The 26,202-nt window shown below is 40.3% G+C and overlaps 1 protein-coding gene across 3 annotated transcripts in view; it reads left to right on the forward strand.

The window, feature by feature from the left end:
• The window catches only part of LOC132819751 (tyrosine-protein phosphatase non-receptor type 14-like), a 267,055-nt gene that overhangs the window by 175,665 nt on the left and 65,188 nt on the right, over positions 1-26,202 (forward strand). For all 3 annotated transcript variants that reach the window (XM_060831470.1, XM_060831471.1, XM_060831472.1), the window contains exons 4-5: positions 789-886; positions 11,663-11,730. In XM_060831470.1, coding sequence (XP_060687453.1) covers positions 789-886; positions 11,663-11,730 — 166 coding nt within the window. The remainder of the gene's footprint in view (positions 1-788; positions 887-11,662; positions 11,731-26,202) is intronic.

The raw sequence follows: 26,202 nt of genomic DNA on the forward strand, positions 1-26,202 counted from the left end.
TGTTTTAAAACTTGCTTGGTGGTAAATATTTATTGACAACCAGAGTCCATTTGTTTATCCAATATCCTCAGGAAATAAACATTTATATTAACATGTGAAAAACAGCATTTTTTCCCATCGTTGATGTTCCTCCTAATTGTTGGGAAATTCTTTTGAAGCAGGTGACTTGTGCTCAGGCTAGCAATGATCTACTACCTTGACAAAGTTGATTGATTTATTTACTTGTTGTCATGTGTATCAAAGTACAGTGAAAACTTTTGTTCACAAGACAGACAGGTCGTAGTGAGCAAGGATGTACAGCTCTTCAAGCATTGTTCGTGCTTAGAATACCATTTAATTGTATGTGTTGGGAAATGAGGTTGAAATTAACATTGAGCTAAATATACCCTTGTCCATTTCTCTCTATAAAGTTTACATGTTCCTGCACATAATAAGTTCACAAGCAGGAGCCCCATCTGATTATCTTTCTTCATCCAATAAATGCCACTTATGTTGGAACACATGTTGAGGTCAGTTTCTCAAAAAACTGAGTTTAAAAGGACCTTGATTGCTCATTTCTTTGCATTGCAGACTGAACCACAGGGAGAGTCTTAAATGCACACAGTTTTCTTGCTTTATTCTTTGCTGGTTTTCATTACAAATCTATTGGTCTCCACAACCAAGAACTGTCCAAAGTAAAATTGCAAATTGCCGCGTTTCTAATTTTGTATTTAAGAGATGGTACTTAATTTATGCAATAAAATGGGTCGATACCACTTCATGAAAATGTTCTCTATTCATTATTTTAGGTATCAGTATTACCTGCAAGTAAAGAAAGATGTGCTTGATGGACGGCTTCCTTGTACGTTAGAGCAAGGCATTCGGCTAGCTGGTTTAGCTGTGCAAGGTAAGTGTACAATGGCAGAGTCTTTATCTTTCTGTCTATGCTGCTCTGGGAAACTGTTGCTGTTGTGTATACTCTGAACTTTAGTCACACAGCAAGGTAAATGTGACTTTGATATCTGTGAATGTAGTCACAGGACTTCTTTTAACTCAGGACCATCACCTTGAAAACCAGTTCAGGTGATGATCTCTCAGTGAAACAAATTGCTTTGTAAGAGCTAGAACTGACACACTGTTCCAAAGACTAGTGTTTGTTATTATATACTCCATCTATTGGTACAAGACCAGCCATTGAATAAATGACCAATAACACAACATTATGGACCACATGGGCTGGATTAATTGCGGGTGGACTTCCAGCGGTCTCCAGAAGGATGTCCTAGCTTCCAGTTGGAGGTCAACAGCCCTCTGCTATATGTCTTAATAATCGTGACTTGGAATGGTAAGATGCCTGGAAGGAGGAAGAAACATATTTGCCCCCTTCCCAAGGAAAATCCCAGGTTGTGATGTGGGCAGATGAGCAGATATCAGCGAGGGTCTTGTTGATGGGGTGGGAGGATGGGGGTGGGCAAGGAAAACCTGTTGGGGAAAGGGTCTCAGATTGACACAAGGGACCCAGGAAGGAGGTAACCCCCACCCCTTGCACTGATCAGCACCTTGCAGGGTTAACCTAGTTGGCTGTATGTTGGACACCAACCTTTCATGTCACGTGTTAATTCTGGGTTGTGTCAGAAAAAAGCCCTTAAGTGGCCTCTAACTGAGCCAATTGGAGCTTTAATTCAGACTTGGGTGAATGAGCAGCAGACTTTTCAAATTTATGGGTTTGGATAGCTTGTAAAATTCACTTCACCTTCTGGATGCTCTGATTTCTTCCCTAGTGTGCATTCTTCCTGTGTGTACCTCTGCTGTAAATGGTGGCAGTCTGCTGTAGTAGAGGCATTCACTCAGCATACCTATGTGGACATTCACATATATGTTTTCCTGTCTCTAGTTCCCTTTCAGTAAATATTGAAGGGAAATTTGAGTTAATTTTCTTACTCCATAGCTCAGTCACTCTATACATTTATACTGCCATGTTTACACTTGGCCTATACCAACATTGTGGGCGGCACGGTGGCACAGTGGTTAGCACTGCTGCCTCACAGCGCCTGAGACCCGGGTTCAATTCCCGACTCAGGCGACTGACTGTGTGGAGTTTGCACGTTCTCCCCGTGTCAGCGTGGGTTTCCTCCGGGTGCTCCGGTTTCCTCCCACAGTCCAAAGATGTGCGGGTCAGGTGAATTGGCCATGCTAAATTGCCCGTAGTGTTAGGTAAGGGGTAAATGTAAGGGTATGGGTGGGTTTCGCTTCGGCGGGTCGGTGTGGACTTGTTGGGCCGAAGGGCCTGTTTCCACACTGTAAGTCTAATCTAAACAATCAAATCTCAGATACACTTCCTGTGGAAGCATATTTATTAAACAATCTACTTCCCACATTTGTGACTTCAGGACTAGGACTTCAGGTGGAATGTGGGATGTTGTCTACTATAAATGTTGATGAAAACTTCATCTAAAACCTACAGATACTTTTACATTTCTAAAGCAATTCTGAGAGATTTCTGCCATCAATTGTCCTATTCAATGTGGCTTTGTTCTTCAATTTTTTTTGAAGATGTATTGAGTTATAGTTCTGTTGGTGGACATAAACAAGCAGCTTCAATCATATATCAGTCCTGGCACTGCCATTTTTCTGAAAACAAATCTAGACAAGTCGGTGTGGATTTGTTGGGCCGAATGCCCTGTTTGCACACTGTAGGGATTCAATGATTCTATCTGTATAAAAATTCTGAAGAAGAGTCATGGTAGACTCAGAGTCTTTGTCTCTCTCAACAGGCGCTGCCGTATTCACTCACCCCCTCCTGTGCCTTCTGTATTTTTATTTCAGATCACCAGTTTCTGTAGTTTTTTTTGTCAAGGTGAAAGTGTTTGCATGTTTGGCAGATCCTTCTCTTCCTCCATATTGGCACATTACCATGAATTGCAGCATTTGTCCCTTCATGAATTCTCTACGCTTTCAGTTCTTTGAAGCATTGAGTGACTACACTTGCATTCTTAAAGGCTGCTCTGTTTTACTAGCCTGCTACTGTTTTTCATTTCGAGCATCAGTAGTTATCATCATCCTAGAGAAGAGGCTTCCTCATTTTTTTTGAGAACTATAAAATCTTTATTTACATGTAGATATACATAACACTGAATATAGCTCTCTAGTACAGTGCTTCAGTGCTGCTCTATTGTATGCTTCACTCTTCTCTGCTCTCTCCTGCTCTTCTGATCTCAGTATTATGACAATTTACATCATCACTATTAGCATAATCACATCCAATTACATTACACTACTGTCCACGGACGGTTACTGTTCAGGCTATCTGAATAGAAGGGATGTTCTGGTGAAATAGTAAGAGTTTAAAAAAAAGGTGCTGACTCAGTATTATAATGTCACTGGCCAAGTAATCCATATCCCCCTTCTAATGCTCTTGGAACGTTAGGCATGCTGGTCTTATTTCTACTGCAGTTTAGAATAGTGAGGGGTGACTTGATTGAAGACCGTAAATTTCCGAAAGATCTTGGCAAGGTAGGTGTGGATAGATCCAGGGCTAGATGACACTATTTTGAGTTAGAGGTCACCCTTGTAGATGTATGAGTTTGGAATTCTCTGCCTTTGAAGGCAGCAGAGCCGGAATCACTAAATATTTTTAAGAACTGGATAGATATATTCTTGTTAAGTAGTGGAATCAAAAGTTATCAGGATAGATGTGGATGTGGAAATGAAAAACACAAACCGATCAACCATGATCTTATTGAATGGAAGAGCAGGGTTGAGAGGGTAAATGCCTACTTCTGTTCCTACTTTGTATGATTGTATGGGTTTGAATACCATCATGGCAGATAGTGAAATTTTGATTCAATAAAAATTTGGAGATAAAAGCTCTATAAACGGTGACCATGAAATCATTGTTTAAAAAGCTAAATGCTTCATTAATGCCCTTCAGAGAAGGAAATCTGGTGTCCTTTCTTGGTCTGCCCTACATGTGAGTTGAGACACATGCAAATATGATTGACTCTTTTGCGTTGAATAGCTTTTACTGTCACATGCACTCAATGAGTGCAGTGAAAAGTGTATAATGTTGCCTTGCAGCGCCATCTCCGGTACAGTGTTCCAAGGCATTTGATAGTTTAAGTTGTTACAGAGGTACAGAGTAAAAAATAAATAACGTAACTGAGCATGGGCAGTGTGTTTAAAAGTCAAGAATGTTAATAAAGAAACAATAAAGGACGTAAATTTTAGAAGTTCTAATCTCTTCCAGCATAAGTCTGTGCCCAGCTGTCTGCCAAACATGAGGCAACACCACCTTCACTTGCTATCTATCCAAACTTTAACTCCTCCTGCTGCTGCCAGGACCTCAGCCCATGATGGCCTGCTGTTGCTGGGACTCCATGCTGCCAGGATCTCGGCCCATGATGGCCTAGTGCCACCGGGACTCTGTGCTGCCACTGGTACCTCGGCTGGGGATGGCCTGCTGCTGCCAGGACTCCATGCTGCCACCAGGACTCTGTGCTGCCGCCAGGACCTCAGCCGGTGATGGCCTGCTGCTGCCCAGACCTCAGCCCTTGATTGCCTGAAGATAATGTGGGTCCCGGCCCGCTGACCACCTGCTCGGTGTTCGGCCGCAGCTCGTTGTCCAGCCCATGCTCTCCACTGACTGCTGCTGCCTCACCTGCCCACTCTCGCTGCTGAACTGGCCCACTCTTGATTCATTGCTGTCACTCCAAACCACACTTGGTCCACTGTCGCTGCAGGATGCAGCCCACGATGCGGTTCCCAGTCGCACCCTGACTCCTTAGGTAGGGGATAGTTCAAAAGTGGGGGCAGTGAGGGAAATAAAATTCGAGAAGAGAGAAGAAGGAAAGGGAAGGGAACCGAGGAGCAGAGTGGAGCTCCAAATGGAGTGACTTACCTGCTGCCATCTTACCACCACCGTGTAATGGTCTCGTAAGCAACTCAGGTGAGATTGGTATCAAAGCAGGATTTGACCAAATAGGGTTTCAAGGAGCCCGAGCAAACTGAATTCTGTCGAAACCAAAGAGAAAACCCAGGTTGGAGTCGTATCTGGCACAAAGAAAATTGATTGTGGTTGTAAGCAGGTTATCATCTCAGTCCAAGGACATCAGAAAAGGATAATGTCCTAAGCCCAATTATCACCAGCTGCTTAATGACTGACCTTCCTTCCATCTTAAAATCAGAAGTAGGACTGGTTTGATATTTACACAAAGTTCTGAACCATTCATGACACCTCCGATACTAAGCTGCCTGTCTCCTTATGCAGCAAGACCTGGAAAGCATTCAGGTGTGTGCCGATAAATAATGTTACCTGGCTCTTGTATGAGTGAATATCTATCTCCAGTAAGAGAGAATCTAAGCATAATTGAATGGCATTATTGTCACTAAATGCCCCTATCAACATTCTGGGAGTTCCCATTAACCAGAAACTGCAAATACCATGGCTACAAGGTCAGGTCAGAGACTAGGAATTCTGCAATGAATAACTCGCCATCTGTTTGTCAGTGCTTGTCGACCATCTGCTAAGCACAAGTCAGGAGTGTGATGGAATACTTTTCACTTGGCAGAGTAGGTGCACTTCCAGCAATGCTGATGAAGCTCTGAATGGATACCGTCCAGAACAAAGCAGACTATTTGATTGGCACACTGACCACCATCTTTAACGTACACTTCTTTCACACCGATGCACAGTGGTAGTCATGCATGCTGCCAACAAAATGCACTGCAGCAACTCAGCAAGGCCCCTTTGACAGTACCTTTGAAACCCACCACACTTACAACCTAGAAGGGCAAATGTTACAAATGCACATCAATACCACCACCTGCATGTTCCCTTTAAAGTTACACACCATCCTGATCTGGAGCTGTCACTGTTCCTTCATTGTTCCTTGTTCAAACTCCTGAAACTCCCTTCCTAACAGCTTGTGCATGTCTCTATTACCCAAAGACTGCAGTGATTCCAGAATGCAACTCACCGATACATTCATTGGTGGCAATTAGAAGGAGACCAAAAATGCTGTGCATTGCTCATATCACATGATCCAATTTTAAAAGTTCTGAAATAAACCTCCAACTCGTGTACAAACTATGTTTTTTCAGGGTTTCCTTATTCTCTGCCATAAATCAATAATTAGACTTTAGCTGTACTAAATTTCAAGGAAGAGATTTTGTGGATAAAGGAATACATTGACTGGACACAAACATTTTTGCCCAGATTTTCCAATGAAATTGGCGACGGGAGATAGTAGATCATTTTTGGAAAGTTTATTTTACCACAGAATCTTACATTCAGTAGAAGTGTATTGGAGAATCAGAATGACAGTTTTAGCCTAATTCAAATCTGTTCTTGCGTGTGGCAAGGATTTGTACTGACAAGAAAACCATGCAAAATTACTCGTGTAGATTGATATCTGATATAAATTATATTAGGCCATAGCCATTGCTTTTTCCAAGCTTATGAGGTAGAACATGTCATGAATAAGCCAAACAGTGTTTACACATTTGTTTGTGGTTGGATCCCTTGAATTTACAAGTATCTTTTTGAGGGATGAAATCCAATTGTAATGAATTGAATTCTTGGCACCTACAAAGTGTGAAACTGGTGTGTAGGTGTGAAGAGACTCTGGAATGTGCACTGCAGCTGTGTTGAGTCTTAGGAAATTTCAGAATCTGGTTTATTGGTTGTGGAACAAGAGCTGCATTTGTTAAGACGGTTTATATGAGGCTATTTTGCAGAATATATTTGAAGATGTGGTAAAATGTAAGCAGTAATAAACCAGGTTTAGATTCAGTTTGTTTAAACACTTAAAGTTAACAGTGTTCCCTATAAAGTTGATGGACTTGTTGCTGGAATGTAATTGTGACAGCATTTTAGTCAGACATGCTAATATTATTAGAAAGCACCAATTTCAATGGAAAATGTCTTATCCATACCATGAATAAATATATTACAATACTTAACAAACATCGAGCACCATTCAGTGCAAATCTTCACAGCCATTCTCTTTCACCAAAGATTAGAATTCCACATTAATTGATTAGGCACAATATATCTTAATAAAGCTTCTAAATTTGTGTCCAATAATTTTGAGCAGCACATTGACTTCATCAGAGTAAGCACTAAGGTTGTTGATTTTAGAATTGCCCTTATTCTACTATGCAAATGCAACTGAGTCTTTTGCTCTGTCTTGTTGGTATTGCTCTTTATTGTTTGGACATGCTTTCCTCTGCTGCCTTGGTACAGTTATTCAAATTAGTTGAGCTGACTATGATATGCTCCCCTTTCTCAACAAAGTTGCAGGTGTTTGCATGATGAATTTTCAATGATGTTGCATACTATTTTAGCAGGTAGCCAACAAGCAGTAACCAAAGAAAGCACGTCCACATAGTAATCATCTTTCTGAATGAACAAATATACAAAAGTATTAAGCACATGTATCATGTATATATGGGTGTGAAGATGACATGCCTGATGACTTTGTCACTTTTATACATTCGAATCCTTTGGCAGCCCCTCAGAGTTAAGAATGACGTTTTACCACTGCAGGGGTGGCAGTTCTGCGATAGCTGATTAATTCAATCCTAGAGACGCAGATTCTACCGCAGGTGCTGTTTGAGGAGGCGGGTGAGTGGGATACTCTGGATTCAACGCAATCTTTCCGCTGCTTGTGTTTGACCTCCACTCGATGCTGTTCGAAGTAGTTGGCAGCTTTATGGATGCTTCTCCAATTCGTGCTCTCTAGGGCAAGTGATTCTCAATGTATAAGTGGGAATATTGCATTTGCACAGGGATGCTGTCAGGGTGTCCTTATAATGTTTCCTCTGTCCTTCTCATGATTGCTTGCCATTGTGGAATTTGGAGTGGAGCATTTGTTTAGGGAGTCTTATGTTGGGCATGCAAACAGTGTGCCCGACCATCGCAGTTGGTCATGGGCGACTAGTGCTTCTTTACTGAATATTTTGGCCTGGGAGAGGATACTCCTCTTGGTACACCTATCCTGTCAGTGGATTTGTAGGATTTAACAAAGGCACTGTTGATGATATCTCTCCAGAGATTTAATGTGTCTGTTGTACATGGTCCAGGTTTCTGATATATACAGGAGGCTGCTCTGTCAACCATGAACTTGGTTCTGGGTTTGAGGTCTCAGAATTTGGACACTGTTCCTCATATGTCCAACAGTTGCACTGGTGCATTGAAGTCAGTATTGGATTCCATCATCAATGTCATATTATTTACACATTGTCAGGCAAAAATGCAATTTCCATGTTTGGATTTTAGTTAGCATGTCACTTTGGGCAGCAATGGCTCTCAATGTTGTTCACAACCTATGACTCCCTCACACTACACAGTGTTTCGCACCCAATCATTGACCCATCTACAGTCTGTTATCAATCATGACTCTAAAATTATTAACTGCTTCATCTCCCCATTGTACACTTAGCACTGCTACAAGCCTTACACACACATCCCACAACTTGATTAGCTGGCTATGTACAATCATAACAACCGCATTATTCACACATATTGCACAACATGCATTCCTTTCTTTCAAAACAATGTGGCACATGCAGAAGCAGGAAGGGACATCATGGAAGTAAATATGATTAAGCCAATGCCACTGGTTTGGCTATAATCAGACAAGATGACAGTATTTTCCTACTCGGTACTCCTCTTCTGACTTACAAGTTGCAGATGGTGAAAGTCTGCACTTATTGTTTCCCTCCCCATAAACTCATCATTAACCTAATTTGAAGCTTTTTCATGAAGATGTCGAAGACCTTCAGTCCAGCCAAGTCATGATGGAAGAATTGAAGACAGTGAAGATGAAGAAGCCACATCATCTATGCACTCACTCTCAGCCACCAGCTCAGATATTGATGTTGCATGTACTTTAAAGGCTGTCTTTGAGCCAGATCTTGATGTGATGACATGCTGACGTGAGTTGCATGCAGGCAAACAGGGTACAGGATGGCATGGCAATATTCTTTCTAGTGTGGTAGTGATGGCCAATTGCATTAGTGTACCTGCAGACCATTCGTGGTGCAGTATCTGATGATCTCTGATTCAGCTTCCTGTGTAGCACTGCCAAACTCTTTTTCATATCTGGGTGCAGAGTGGAGCAATGGATTGACATCATGCAAGGCTCGTCTTCCACCACACAAACTCAGACTGCTCTTTGGAAGCTTTAGAATCATGGAATCCCTTCACTATGGAAGCAGGCCATTTGACCCATTGAGTCCACATCGCCCCTCCATAGTGCATCCCAGCCAGATCCACCCCATACTCTATCCCTGTAACCCTGCATTCCACATGGCTAATCTACCTAGCTTACACATCCCTGGACAATATGACCAATTTAGCATGGCCAATCCGCCTAACCTGCACATTCTGCTGTTATTGTACCTGCAGATACCACTGTACATGGGGCTTGCAGAGTATAACAGCAATCCAGGAATCTTGCCTCCAAGTTGTTGGGATTGCTGAGGCTGTACCCCAGGCTTGATGATGCTCAAACTTACTGTCCTCTCTTAGGATGCTGCTGTTTATCTACCCTTTACTGCAACTGCAACAGTTCCCTGCAGTAGCCTGTCACTGCTGCCAGGAAGGTATAAGCTGAAACTTTCTAGGCTCACAGCAGCTCAAAGCCATCTTCACATCTCCTCCACACTGCATAGCAATACTAGCTCAGGTAAAGGCACTTGCATGTCTGGCATTAAGGAAATATATGTGGGTGATTAATTGATATTTTGCAAAGAAATGTCATGGTTTGATTTATGAACTTTGCCTGAAATATTTATTTTGTGGTGGTTTTAATCTCAGCTTTGTGGCTGAACTACACCATCTGAAATAATCCAAGCAGAATAAACACAATTTAAACACTGTAATTCTACACTATTACATTTCGCATGGCAGTAGAGCTTTTATTCTATGCTTGCTTCTTTTTATATCTGCACCGGAGTCATGAACGAAGTTGTCAAAGTGAAGCCCAGTAGCATGTGCACGTTTGAGTTGGCAAAAACCATTAGCACAGTAAAATAGAGCAGATCGAAAGCATCGTGAATATTTTCAGGATAATTGACCTTTAACCTGCATGATATGCTGCTCCTGGTAAGTCACCAACTGAAACATGGGAAGTTGGACTCCTATTGGTTGTGGTACATCTCAGAACTGTCTTGTGGTGCCCACAATATAATGTATGTACAATGAATGGCCTCCTTCAGCCTGGGGAAGCCTGCAATCCTGGGAAAGCCTCATGCTTAGGCCCATACTATATTCCAACAAGAGAAAATGAAACAATTTTAACTCTCTCTTGGAATAGAGAGCTTCAGTCACCTTCTGTATGAAGCAGTGGATTGCAGGCTGGGAGATGTTGCTTATGTCATCGGTTGAAGCCTGGTTGGAGCCGCATTCATCAAGGTTCATGATCACAGTTACTTTCACAGCCACTGGCAAAGCCAGTTTTGTCCTGCTGCGAGGTTGTGGTTGTGGTTGTGGCAGATGTCAAGTTTTCATAAAGACGTTTTTAGTGAAGTAGAATAATTTAATAGCCTGTTTGAGGCAGGAGTTGAGGTAGAAGAATTGCTCACTGAACCACCTGTATTGATGGCCTGCTGAGACCCCAATTTCCATCACCTCCATCTCTTCCTTTGCCTTCTTACAACAGTGTTTCTGCTCTGTGATGCCACTGTCAACTCTACTGTTATTCTATAGTCCAAGACTAATGCGTACTACTGTGCATAGGTCTGAACGCAAATAGACAAAATCCTTGATATCAGGGCCCACAACAGGTCCCATCTCAGTCTCTTCAAACTTCCAAACATGTAAAAGAACTGTGAAAACCATCACAAGCATGTACAATTTCACTATGAGCCAGTAAAAATCAATTAGCAACTGACTTGAAGGTAGTTGCTTATCCTTTCAAATAGTGTTGGAACCATTTCCTGATTCTGAATGATTGTTTAGCTGTGTGTTGTTAAAATATGTTAGCTAGAAGCTAACTTCAAATTATACATACTGGCACCAAAATCAACTTTTAATAATGATTGGCACCAGGGTCTGCCTATTTTGCATATTTCAGCTAGATTTACACATCATAATCATCTGACAGGAATAGTATCAGATGTAGCTCACACCAACAGTGCAATGCTGACCATGGACACTATGTTATCAACAAAATGATGCTTGTAGTGCCAGAAATCCTAGAAATGTACTTGAGTATCTTACATGCCATTTCTAAACATGTAAGACATCTGTACACATGTATTTTAGAGCGTTACTGATTGTGATTCTGACTGATGTTTTAAATTTGCCAGTTCGTCTAATTATAGCAGTTTAACTGCCAACCCAATGAAGATTGAATAAATCAGTAAAGAAAAGGAGAGTTACCTAGAAGCTTTCAGACCTGTTGGGTTCAGGTGCGTATTAGCCTTACCAAGTGAACAAGTAGAAGAACTTGTAAAACTTAAATTAGCAGTAGGGGAGTCATTACTTGCATCCGACCAACTTATGATTTGAAATCTTTTCATTGTCAGTTGCAAAATGGTTTATGCTCTCAAATGTTGTATAATTAGGAAAATCTTAGTGTCCAAGCCAGAATGAATTATGAATTTTTTTTTTACAAAAGGTACAATCTAATAGCAGCAGTAAGAATAATTATTGCCCATTTTTTATCTTTCCTCATAGCTGATTTTGGAGATTATGGACAATATGAATCCCAGGATTTCCTCCGGGAATATGTTTTGTTCCCAATGGTAAGTGAAATGAATATAAGCTATATGAAATATATAGAACATAAGTTGTATTGATTAAAGATTTATGGTTATGTAATGAAAAATGTTTTTATGTCTAACCCTCCCTGGGATCATAAAAGTTCGTGAATGAAGGCATCTCTATAATATTGACCCAAATAGACTCACAGTATATCGATATATTTCAACATAGTCCTGAAATTTCATCACACGACTTCCAAACACTTAGCCAAGTCAACCAATCTTTTCTTTCCTAATTTTAGGTATTTCTATCTTCTCAAAGAAATGCTTTCACAAAATTTTGGAAGAAACCCTTTTTTAAGCGCCCTACAATTTTTCAGCCAGCAATGTCAAGGAGATTAATTCTCAAAGTCTTAATTCAGGACAATTGAGACGGGTTAGAAACCTTAAACTTATATCAGGGTCACTGTCAGGATTATGATATGTCATATTTAATTCATTCATATCTACGAGCCCACCATTTATATTTAAGATTATCTGACAATTCCCCTTACATACCAACAGTATTTTGATATCAACATAATGGAAGATAGTGGTTCTGGGGAATAAAGTCAACCACAAGACTGTTTGATCATTTTAAATATGCTGTTTCTTTTTATTAGATTATGAGCTATTTCTGTGTCATAGGCCTTTTCCTCCAAAGCACTGGACAGGAATTGCCTAGATTTATTTAGGATGAATGCCATCAGCACAGAGAGCCAACTTTCGTTCAGTTTCTTGGGTGGGGATTCAAATTGAGTCCCAAAGTGAAAAAAAAACTTAACTTCCTAAACAATGAACTTATTTTCTAAGCCTATTTTAATAGTTTCAGCAAATGGCCAAGCAGAAATTGGGCTTTCTGCAATAACCTGCATTTCTAAACACCTTCAATACAATAAAATATGCCAAGGGGCTTCACAAAAGGTTTAGGAAACAAACTGTGCAGAAGGAGAGTATAACCCAGACGGAGAGGTGTAGAGAGAGCTTTGACAGATGAAGACATCAACACTGTTGGTGGAAAAAATAAAATTGGCAATGCTATAAAGACAAGAACTAGCAGAGCAATGATATCTTTGAGGTTTGTTTGAGGAGATTTCAATGATGGGGAAGATGAAGCCATGGCGAAATTTGAAAATAAGGATACAGATTTTAAAATAGAAGTATTGTTTAGCTGAAAGTCAACACAGGTTAACTTGCACAGGGCTGATAAATAAACAGAACTTGGTGCCAAGGTTGAGGGTGAGAGGGGAAAGATATAAACGAGACCTAAGGAGCAACTTTTTCACACAGAGGGTGGTACAGGTATGGAATGAGCTGCCAGAGGAAGTGGTGGAGGCTAGTACAATTGCAGCATTTAAGAGGTATTTGATTAGATTAGATTACTTACAGTGTGGAAACAGGCCCTTCGGCCCAACAAGTCCACATTGACCTGCCGAAGCGCAACCCACCCATACCCCTACATTTACCCCTTACGTAACACTACAGGCAATTTAACATGGCCAATTCACCTGACCCGCACATCTTTGGACTGTGGGAGGAAACCGAAGCACCCGGAGGAAACCCATGCAGACACAGGGAGAACGTACAAACTCGGCACAGTCAGTCGCCTGAGTCGGGAATTGAACCCGAGTCTCAGGCGCTGTGAGACAGCAGTGCTAACCACTGTGCCGCCCACAAATGGCGTATTTGGATGGTTATATGAATAGGAAGGGTTTGGAGGAATATAGGCTGGGTGCTGGCAGGTGGGACTAGATTGGGTTGGGATATCTGGTTGGCATGGACGTGTTGGACTGAAGGGTCTGTTTCTATGCTATATATCTCTATGACTCTTTGAAGCTTATGGAGGGTAGAACGTGGATTGGCAACCAGGAGTCAATTGGGGCAGTCAAGCCTGGAAGTTAAAATGACATAAAATGAGGATTTCAATAGCAGATGAGCTGAGGTAGAATGGAGTTGTGTGATGTTATGCAAGCAATCTTCATGTTATTGGAAGTTCAGCTTGGCATCAAGTATAGGTTGCAAATATTCAACTGGTTGAAGAAAGGGCTGGGCAGAGGAAGGAAGTGGTAAGCAAAGTTAAGGATCACGTGATGGGACTGTGACATTAATTCTTGACCAATATGTAGCTTTGACATGACTAACTATCCTATCCAGCTGTGTGAGCTTGCTCTCACCTGGTTTCATTTCTAAATAGCTACCATATCAAAAGCATCACTTCCAATTATTGCTCCTCTTGTTTCCAATTGATTACTTTTTAGTGTCACCCAAGGATCTGTTTCTCCAATGAAATTTTCTCCATTTGCAATATTGAGAGAGCTAAAATCGTTGTTTTCAACGCACATTCCAAACTTTCTTTTATAGTTATCACCTCCATCCCTCTCCCTGGCAAATGTCTGGAAACTAAACCACACTGTATCATTTTGACCTCATGAATTTCCAACCATTTTTAGACTTTCACTAAGACTGCCTATTTCTGTCTTTTTAACACTGCTTACCGCTGCCCCCCCCCCCCCCCCCCCGCCCCCACATTTCTCAGCCTATGATGTTTATTTGTACATAGGATAGTAGAATCATTATTATTACTGCTGAAATCCTAAGTTGATTGGCCATACTGAATGGTTTTATGCTCCTGGTTCATGTCCTACATTCTAGCCTGCCTATGTAAAATCCTTCAAAGCTCTGTTTCCTAACTCTACCAGGTCCCATCAATAGGATCAACATTGGCTCTTGTTCAAGCAACATCATAGAATCCCTACAGTGTGGAAGCAGGCCATCTGGCCCATTGAGACCCTTTGAAGAGCATCCCACCCAGACCCACCCAACCGAATCTATTCCTTTGAACTCTGCATTTACCATGGCTAATCCACCTAATCAACACCTAATTTGGACTGTGGGAGGAAACCGGAGCACTGAAGGAAACTCGTGCAGATAAGGAGAGAATATGCAGACTCTACACAGTCACCCAAAGAGACCCCTCATAATTTCAAAATTCTCACCTACGTTTTAATATTTTTCCATGGCTCCAATTCTCCGTTTCCCTGTAACTTCCTCCCCTCCCACAACCATCCAAGATATTTATACATATCTAATTATGGCCTTTTTACCTTTTCCAGTTTAATCGCTCCACCCCTGGAGGAAACTATGTTTTGATTGCATCAGTTCTATGCTTATGGGTTCACTCTTTACAGTCCTGTGCCTTGTTTTCTGAATTTAAGTCACTCTTTTTGAAACCTAACTCCTCCACCAATTCTTTGGTTCTCTGGCCCCACACTACCTTTTATGATTTGGTATCATATACTTTGTTTCATATTGCTGCTGTGAAGCACCTTAGATATATCATTACATTAAACGTGGTATATCAATCCAATGTTAATGTTATAAGCTAAAATTCTAAACTGAGGAACCTACTTAGTGTAATTAAACATAACTGATTCAAAATATTCTGAATTTTAAACTCCATGAACCTGGGAAAGCAACGGAGTTTCACCATGGTTTGTAGATCGTAGGCTTTGCCTTAAAAACAGAATTGTCTAATGCTGTCTTGATACAGGACAGGCACCTGCCTTGTTTAACCATGTGTCGTGGCTTAAGGAGCTGAAAATGTGTTGCTGGAAAAGTGCAGCAGGTCAGGCAGAATCCACGGAGCAGGAGAATCGACGTTTCGGGCATGAGCCCTTCTTCAGGAATTCCTGAAGAAGGGCTCATGTCCGAAACGTTGATTCTCCTGCTCTTTGGATGCTGCCTGACCTGCTGCGCTTTTCCAGCAGCACATTTTCAGCTCTGATCTCCAGCATTTGCAGTCCTCACTTTTTCTACATAGCTTAAGGAATTAACTTTGGCTCATAAAAGCAGACTCTTTGAAGAAAGGTCGTCATGATTTCTTGTACTGAAGAAATGATTGGCCTGCTGATGTACAGTCATTAGAGGTATGAACAGAAAGCTAGCTGCCTGTGTTGTGAAATAGACTGAGAATAGTGAACACTCCCTAGTATTGCTCATTTTTGTCAGGGCTATGAAACCAACAAATAGAAAGAAAATAGCAGATAATTTTCCTTTGAATAAGACTCTAGTACTATTTGGTTATAGAACAGCATTGGGAATTGGATAGTATTATGGAGGTGATGAACCCCAGAGAATTACCATATAAATAAAGCTAACTTTTGATTTAAACAAATCTCAAGCTTCAGGCATTCTGAGGAATCATGCAGTGCAGTATTAAAATGCTTAACTCAGTAAATCATTTATTGAAATGTAGCCTGATCTTTTAGGCTCTGGATCAGTTTGTACTTGGACAGATCTTGTAACCTCAGTTGTTACATTTGTAAGAGGAACATTTCTAAAGACTTAATTTTCATATATTGTGTATCATATCAAATAATGCTATACAAACAACAGCATTTTGCAACAGTTTTTTTTTCACTCCATCATTGAATAAAGTGAGTATAAGTACACAAATCATGACACTGTGAAACATTGTATTTTCATGTTTTTATTTAATCAAACCATGTGCTAAGATTTATTTTTAGAGGGATAGAATTCAAAAGCAAGATTTACATTAAACATGAGGCTAACCAAGGTTAGGCTGCACCAGGTGTATTGAATACATTTTTGATTTCCATTATTATTTAAAAAAAAGATGTAAAGGAACCGGAGAGAGTGCAGAATATGTTTACAAGGATGATGTCAAGAAAAGATGAACAGGCTGTGTCTGCTTCCTTCAGAATAGACCGGGGTGAGGAGTGAGGTTTTTATAAATTAGATTCAGATACAATGTTTCCATTTGTGGGGAAGAGCAAAGATAGAGGTCATTAATAAGACAGTAATAAAAAAAATTACAGAATTTAAAAAATCTCATTTTATTTCATCATGGGGTCAGTAACCTGTAGCTGAGTATGGTACCTTGAGAGCTCATTTACAGCTTGCAACTTTTATTAGCCAGTTGTCAGTCTTGGGGAAAAAAAAGTATGGATACAATTTTTGAGACTGGCAATGCAAAGAACTAAAGACTAACACCATTCTCCTGTGGGAGTCAAAGGCTAATAATTTTGCATTTCAACGTTTCAAATGTTTTTAATGAAATTAGCATTATACTTCAAATGGCTGTGTTCATGTCGTGTGTAGTGATTGTAACGAGGTCAGCCAAGTCTAGAATGAGTTTTCTGATTGGACCTGATTATCAGCCCCACTCAGGGAGCCCTGGCTGATAGATTTAACTGATCCAGTTCCCTCCAAACCAGCTCCCAGAGGCTCTGTTCACTCTGAGAGCTGACTTGGGGGGAACTGGATCAGTGTCAAGTGCCCTCCATGTGTAAATAAAGGATGACTTGGTGAGAGGATACTGGCCTCCATGGAGTAATGTCAGTGGCAACAAGATTAAAACACACTCCTGAAGAAATTCGCTCACAACAGTCATCTCTGAGTTCGGGTAAGCATTTCTGGCGTCATGAAGTTTGACTCATTCAATCCTGCCATCAAATACTGGGCCCAGTATGTGGAAATTTTTCTGGGCAAATTACATTGGGACAGATTAAAAATAATGAGTAATTCTCCTGACTCTTTGTGGACCCGCAGCTCTTTGGGTAATGAAGAACCTAACTCTCTCTGAGTGACCAGATACTAAAACTTTTCAAGAGTTGATCATTTAGTTAAGGATTATTATGACCCCAAACTGCCTCTAATTTGGACATGCTATTGATTTAACTCGACAATTTGAGAACCAGGGAAATCCATATTGGGACTTTTGACTATGTGAAGATGACTAGCAGAGGTAGGTGACTTTGATTTAGCTCTTAATGAGATGCTAAGAGACAATTTGCTATATGACAGTAATTATATAACTATGCAAAGCACCAACTAGCTGAAGCCCAACTGGACTGGCTTTGTTATTGGAAAATGCCGCAAATTGAGCATATGAGTTGCGGTGTAATCCGATAGAAGTGGATACCCTCGCCAAGCGGGCTGAGCTGTGGAACACCACTTGAGTGAAGGTAATTGCATAGTTTCACTCAGTACATATTCTAAACAGAGGGACTCTAGGTCAGCCCACAACAAAACCCTGAAACAAAGCCAAGCCTCAGCCTAATGTTTCAATATTTCTTAAGGATCCAAGCAAGCTTTTGTCGTTGCTGCTGATATGTGGACCTGAGACAGCAAAAGAGCCCGACTAGACCTAAATTGAGTAATATATCTCCTGGGCTGGTATTCAGGAGAGTACACACCTTGAAAAGTCCACCCACATCTGGTTTGTGACAGTTAAATTGTATAGCAACATCCCAAATTAGAATCAGTCAAAACAAACCTCTGGTTAAATAGTCATCTGGTTCTAATGGAGGTTAATACTAGTTTCAGTGATCGTAGAACCAATCTTTAACAAAGTTCATTCTGGAATCCAACCTTTGGGTTTGCAGAAGACCTTGGCTCGACTAAGAATCTGTACTGAAGACCCTTCACAAATTAAGGGTACAGCTTTGGTTACAGTCTCTTATGCGAAGCAGCTGGTTTAGTTACCACTGATTGTAATGAAAGGCCTAGGCCCAAGCTTGATGAGGTAAAATTGGTTGAGAAAGATTCACCTAGATTGGCTCAACATTTTTCAATTAGAAAAGGCTGCCTGACTAGCTAAATACTGGGAGTTTCTTCAGGAACGTCTAGGGAGTATCAAAGGAGCCAAGGCTACCTTGCCTGTTGACCAGGAAGCAATTCCATGATTCTGAAGGCCTGCCCAGTGCCATTTGCCTTGTGGGCAAAAGTAAAGGCAGAAATAAGAAAGCTGGCAAGCAAAGGAATCATCAAACCAGTTTGCAGAATGAGCAGCGTTGGTCGTATCGATTTATGAAGCTTGACAAGTTGATTTGCCTTTGTGTGGATTTTAAACAAACAGTAAACTGCTGGCTAAATACCCAGTTCCTGGCATAGAGGATTTATATGAAAAGCTGGCAGGCAGAATGTCCTTCATGAAGCTGGACATGAGCCATGCGTACTTGCAATTGTAATTAAATAAGGAGTCCCACAGGTATGCTGCAATTTATACCCAAAAGGGTTTTGTACCAATGTACAACACTGCCATTTGATGTATCATCGGCCTGTGCTAATAACAGGGAAGACTAATAAGAAGCACTTAGAGAACTCGGACATAGTCCTCAGACGTTTCTCCCTGGTGGACGTACACCTTAGAAGTGAAAGGTGTATGTTCCAGGCACCCCAAGTCAGCCCATGTGACAAGACTGGATTACACCCATTGGAAGATAATGTAAGGGTGATTAAAGATGCCCCAGCTCTCATATCTGTACTGGAGCCTAGGTCTTTCCTTGGGCTGGTGAATTATTATGGAAAGTTCATACATAACCTGGCCTCTGTCCTGGCACTTTTGCATCAATTATTTCTAAAAAATAAAATAAAATGTCAGCCTTGCAAATGGCCATGTAGCCAAGTCAGGGAAATGAAGAAACAGCTATCATTCTGTAAGGTGTCAGCACACTATGGTCCCAAATGAGATCTGGTGCTGACATGCAATACCTCCCTATGCAGCATTAGGGTAGTATGAGCTCATAAGTGGCCTGTGGTGAGGAACACCTAAATGCATTCAGGACTTTGGCTAATGCAAATTTTAAAAATACCAGATAGAGAAGGAGAGTTTGGCTGACCTATTTGGATTCAGGAAATTCCACCAATAACTTTACAGATGTAAATTTGTTATAATAACAGACCACAAACCTCTGCTAGGCTCACTTAAAGAGGAGAAGGCAGTGTCACCCAGGCCAAATTCAGCAGTGGGTTCTAATACTATGTGTGTATAATTACAAGTTGGAAGACCAATGAGCAAATGCGGATGCATTGAGCTGCCTCCCACTGGCAGATACCCCACTGGTGGTACAGATATGAAACACTTTGTAATGGTTTTAAATTTTCTAGGCACACTTCCAGTCGCAGCTGACAATGTCAGATTTTGGATGGAGGAAGATCCGGTCTTGGCAGAACTGAAAGAGCTAGTGGTAATGGAGGAAACAGTAGAGCTGTCACAACTGAAATTGAAACCTTTTTGGACCTGGAGAGACTAGATCACAATAGAGGACGGTATATTATTAAGGAGAACAAGAGTGATTGCCATCTGCAAATTGCCAGATACTGGCTGAACTACACCAGGGTCATCCAACAGTTTCCAAAACGTAGATGTTAGTGAGACACTATGCCTGGTAACCAGGATTAGCTGCAGATATAGCTGTGTTGGTGGGACAGTGTTCAGAGAGCAACAAGAACAAAAATTACCTCCTATCGCTCTCCCACATTTGTGGGAATGGCTGGGTAAACGATGTTGAAAATGCAGGTCCTTTCATGGGCTCAACGTTCTTGGTTATTGTGGATGCCCACTGAAAGTGGCTGCATGTGCGAAGAGCTATCTGTCAAACACAGGGAGGACAGTAGAACAACTGCGCTACTCTTTCACAATACGTGGACTTCTCAGAATCTGAGATGGACATGGCAGATGTCTCTACCTTAGTGCCCTTGCCGCCTGAATAGGGGAATGAATTTCTTGCAAGATGCTCTAGACGCAATAGGCGGGGTACTGTGTGTTACATGCCATCCGTATCAGAAGCCCGAGTTGGAGGAACCTGACCTAATACTACAAGATTCAGCAAGAGCTACAAGAGAAAGAACCAATCTATACCCTTGGACTCAGTGGGAGGGATGTAGTGGTTGTAATAAGGTCAGTCAGTGGACTTCAGGGACCACATGTTCCCTGATTGGGGCTGTTAACCTTGTCGAATCAGGAAGTCCTTGCTGACTGATAACAACGGGAGTGTCAACGGTTCTGTTTACTCTGACAGCTGGCTCCGAGGAAGCTGGATCAGTATCATGGATTGTCCATGTGTTAATACAGAGTGACTTGGTCACAGGATACTGGCCTCTCTAGCGTTATTTTAAGATGCCTACAGAATAGTTTCACATATGTGTTAGGATTATCCTGAAGATAAATGTTAAAAAACAAACTAAAATTTTCAGTTAATAGCTGAAAGAATAATACGTCAAGACTTATTTTTCAAAACTTTTGATGTAAGAAATGAATAAAAGAACTGTTGATTAAGCACTTTTTTATTGGTAACTTATGTTTTAAACAAAAGAGAGAAACATTCCCCTTTTATATTGATAACACACTTCACTGTCACAGAATTAGAATCCTTTTAGCTGACATGGTTGCTTCAAGTCTCCAATTGATTCCTGTATTCTCATTTCAGCACAAAATAATTTGGAGAAACTGTCTCTAGGGAATTTCCTTAGTTGTAGAAGACTCGCACCCCTAGCTATAGAGCCTATTCCAATGATTTTTCTTCCCATAACAAGTCCAGAATGAATCTCTTGTGATCCATAGATAGTTACAGGATGATTATTATTATTATTATTATTATTATTATTATTAGAGCTGCTTCCTCTTTTATGTGAGAAGTTGCACTAATCCAGATCTAATTCATTCAGTTTTATTTCTTGTAATAGAATCCCCTCATCCCAGGAATCAATCTATTGAACCTTTTGACCTTCTTCTTTTAAAGCTTCTATAAAACATTAAAGCTCTAAAGCTTCTATATACTTCCTTCAGTGAGAAGATTAAACCTACACATGGTGCTCCAGGTGTAGTCTCGCCAAAGGCTCACATAATTCACTCTGCAACCCCTTTGTAATAAGTGCCTTCCTTACTTGCTTGTTGTACTTGCATGTTACCTTTGTGATTTTGTACAAGGATATCTAGGTTCAAATTAATAGTAACATTTTTTAACCTTACGCATTTTAAAAAATAAATTTGCCCATTCAATTTTTCTAACTAAGGAATTCTGATGAATGGTCATTGGCCTGAAACATGAGCTATATCTCTTTCTGTCCTCAAATGCTGCATCATTTGTTGAGTATTTTCTAACTTTTTTTGTTTTTTTAATTTCAGATTTCTAGTATTTGTAAGATTTCACTATTGGATGATTTCACAATTCCCTAGTTATTTTCCATCTATCATGTTCTTGACCAGTTCTTTGCTGATACTTGCTCACTGCAATTAATTATCAATTAACCTGAATGCATTACCCATGTGATTGTCGGAGATTATAAATAGTTGAGGCCCTTGCATTGCTCCTTATTTATAGCTTGCCAGCTGGAAAGTTATTCGTTTATATTTATTTCCTTACTGTTAACCAATCTTCAAACAATGCTAATATATTATCTGTATCCCATGAGCGTTAACTTTGTGTCATCACTTCTAGCGCGGCATCTTACAGAGCATGAGAAAATGTGAAAATCCAAATAACTCCATTGGTTCCCTCTTAACTACCCTCATAGAACTGGTTTGAGATTACAACGGACTTGTCAAGCATTATTTCCCTTTCACAAATCCAGTGTGACTCTGGTATGCCATGTTATAATTTTCTAAATTCCTTGTTACCACTCCCCAAATAATAATTTCTAGTATTTTTTCTACTGTTGTTTGCTGGCTACTTGGCTGGTAGTTCTCCAGTTTGTTTCCCTTCTTTCTTCGGACTATACTTCCTTATGAGTCAGGGGCTTGCACTTCCTACCTGGCTGTGCCACCCATGCTATCTTTGTAGTGGGATATAAGCGATAGCTTGCAGTTAGGGCTGCCACCTCTCAAAGCAAGCCTGAGGTGGCACATGATGCGATGATATCAACCCAGTTATGAGTATTAGGCACCTTAGCTTCATGTCTCTCCATATTTCTATCCCCACTCACCAAAATCCACATTAGGCTAATCATAAGCCCAAAATAACATTCAAAAATATTTGGGATGCTCATAAAATGCCAAAGCAAACAACCAACCAAACTCAGGGGAAGGTGAGGACCCAGTGGTATTAACGCTGGACTGTTAATCCAGAGACCCAGGGAATGTTCTGGAGACCCAGGTTCAAATCCCGCCATGGAAGAACTTGAATTTTAAAAAATTTTGGAATTAAGCATCAAATGACCATGAATCCATTACTGATTGTGGGAAAAACCCATCTGGCTCACTAATGTCCTTCAGGCAAGGAAATTGCCATCCTTACCTGGTCTAACCCACATGTGACTCTAGACCCACAGCAATGTGGTTGACTCTTAACTGCCTCTGGGCAATAAATGCTGGCAGAGCCAGCGATGCCCTCATCCTGTGAATGAATATTTTTCAAAATTATCAAAAATGCTTAATTCTATTAGGAGCACATAGAATTAAGTGTTTTTGATAATGAAGCTGCCATGGGAGCTCCATTTGGCATCAAAAACTTAATCCTCTCAAATGCTCTTAGATAGTTAAACTAAATAAAGAGCCACTCAAAAACCACTCAAAGAAACATAATCCTCCTGGGAGTTCACACTACCAGCATTTCAAAAACACGCACAGCACATTTAATAGCCCTGCTGAGTTGAATTCTGTAATGTGGTTTGGAGTTAAGCCAAGCATTCATTACATGATCAGATTGTAGAGCTTTGCAACAAAATCTCCAGAGCTTAACATGTTAAGCTTTTCAAGTTGTTGAATGAATAACTATGAGTTCTGATACTTCAAAAGCCGAACAGCTGAATGAAGTGGCAATCACAGAAGTCAGCCATCTGATCAGCTATTTAAAAGGCTTAGCAGATGACCTGCATTTCAGTCAATGTAAAGAACACAGTACATTGTCTAATTGGCAAATTAAAATTTGAATCACAATACTGTTGAATACAAGAAGTCCTTTATCTCCTCTAGAAATTACTCCAGTATATCATGCACAGTGTTGGTCAATTTACTGGTTATTTGCATTTTAAGGACAAAGTTCTATTATTAATTACAGTATCAAAAGCCAGCATAGGCCTTCCTATAATCATGTAACCCCACTCATATGACATGATTCACACAGGCTTCATAAAAGCATCCATCTCTCTTTAAATACCAAACACAGTGAAATACTAAATAGAAGTCAGCAGAAAATTGGGAGTCCTGACACTGGTTTGCATGTATGCAGAACATAATCTGCTGTATTTCCACCATGTAGGAAAATGGCAGCCAACAGCAATGAGGTCATAACTTTGGATTTCTGGTTCACCTCATTTCCATTTAAGTATACCAATGTGGGTTTGCAAAATCTATCCTTTTAAATATTAGTTGGTAGAGCCCTTGGGAGTGTTGTTGAACATAGACCTAAGGGTTCAGGTACATAGTTCCTTGAAAGTTGCGTCACAGGTATACAAGATGGTAAAGAAGGCATTTGGCATGTTTGGTTTCATTGTTCAGACCGTTGAGTTTAGGAGTTGGGATGTCATGTTGTGTTTGTACAGATAGTTTGTGAGGCCACTTTGGAGTACTAGGTACAGTTCTGGTCACCCTGCTGTAGGAATGATATGACTAAATTGGAGATGGTGCAGAAAAGATTTGCAAGGATGTTAGTGGAAATGGAGGGTTGAGTTATAAGGAGAGGCTGGATAGGCTATGATTTTTAACACTGCAGTATGAGAGGTTAAGAGGTGACCTTTTGGATGTTTGTAAAACCATGAGGAGCATAAATAAGGTGAATAACAAAGGTTTTTCCCTCAAGGTAGGGAGTTCAAAACCAGAGTGCAAAATTTTGAGGAGAGAAAAGAAAGATATAAAAGATCCTGAGGGGCAACATTTTTCATACAGAAGGTGGTTTGTATGTGGAATGAACTGCCAAAGGAAGTGGTGGTACATTTACAACATTTAAAAGACTTTCGGACAGGTACACGAATAGAAAGGGTTTAGAGGATTATGGGCCAAACCCAGGCAAAAAGGGGTTAATTTAGTTTGAGAAACCCTGAGTTAGACCGAAGGGTCTGTTTCTGTGCTGTATGACTCTATGGTTCAACCTGTGACAAATCCTAGGGAATTTTAGAAATTCAAGATAAATGTATCCACTGTCAGTAGCTAAATCATTTAAATGATCAGACCCAGAGAAATTGTCAACTTGTTGTCATCTTAATGTTTTATGGTACTATTTCTTCATTGTTAAATGAATAAAAGCTGCCAATCTCTTGTGTCTTGAGAGTTGCTAAAATGCTGAGGTTGAAATAAACCAAAATCTTTGATTTCTTGTGCACCAGAAAAGCTCTCAAACACGACAGCTGATTTGCCAGCAGCTTCACATCCCAAGTCCCCCCTTTCAATACTTGTTTCTGTCAATGAAATATGCAAGAACTCGATCAGAAATAAATAGACAAAGCAACACTCTGTGCCTGCAGGCTATCCCTCACCCTGTAGGGCATTATCTTTTGTTTCTAATTTCCAAGCCAAGTCAGGACCGCTCATTTGAAGCTTTTTTTTTGTCTGAAGATCAAACACATCTGATTCCTTTCAGGCCTTTTTTTTGGTTAAAAAAAAAAGAAAAATCTTTTTGACTTTGCAGGTGTACCTGATCTAAACAAGCCACGTCTCAGATTAGCTCATTAGTTAATTTTCCCCACAACTATCAGCAAACCAGAAATTCTGCTTTAAGGACTGCTTGTATTATGTCAATATTGAGGATGAGTTTCAAAGGTATTTACAAATCTCAATTGTGAGCATATCATTGATGTCAGAAATGTGAGAGTATCTCACTGTTTTAATTCAATACCATATTTCTCAAATAAGTTAGCTACCCTCACAGTCCATGAACTACAATTATGCAAAGGTTCTGAAGGTTGGGGTGGGAGTTCATTTTATTACATAATTAATGAGGCACAGCTGTGGCCTTTTTGCCCTGGTTAAAGGCAATAAAATGTCTAGCACTACTGAACCTATTTTTTTAAACAAAAAAGGCATTTTTTTCTCAAAGACTGTTCTGCACTGAAGCAGTATGGTGTCTGATGCACAAAGCAGCTTGGTTGGTGACGGGCACTTGTTGGAAAATTATTCAATAGAAAATAATTTAGTCTAATTATTCTGTTCATCGCTGCACAATGTGTGTTTTTTAAGGATGAAGGGATGATTTGTGACATCAGTTCTTCTTTCAGTTCTTAATCCACTTTCAAACGTCTGTCACCAGGCTTATGTAGGGAAACAAATTGATTTGTAATTTTGACGGGAGTATTTCATCAATAAAGCATTTTTATTTACATTCCTCTCCTCCTCATTTTCCCAAATTCTAGAAGGCACTGCTTTTAATTAAAGTGCAGAGGTGAGGCATAGCAGTCCTCAGGCTCTCATCTGGATGTCAGCAAAATGGTCTCAAAAATAATCAGAGAATGTTTGAGAAAAAAATGCAACAGCTCCTTCTTAAGTAACTGCTTGTTACTCAGAAGAAATGCTTACATTTATATGAGTTTTCCTGTCTAGATGGAGATACATTATTTTGAAAGTGATTCACTCAGAGAAATATTTGGAAAGGTAGAGAATATGACAGATCTTTTAATACTGTAAAGATTTAAGTTAAATTCAGCTGGAGATCACCACCAGAGTGATTTGTCAGAGGAGGAGGAAGCAAAGGACAAATCTAACCTGGCCTATTACTGTCCTATCAGTCTATTCTCAGTCAT

This window comes from Hemiscyllium ocellatum, chromosome 10, assembly GCF_020745735.1.
Source record: "Hemiscyllium ocellatum isolate sHemOce1 chromosome 10, sHemOce1.pat.X.cur, whole genome shotgun sequence".
Classification (NCBI taxonomy): Eukaryota; Metazoa; Chordata; class Chondrichthyes; order Orectolobiformes; family Hemiscylliidae; genus Hemiscyllium; species Hemiscyllium ocellatum.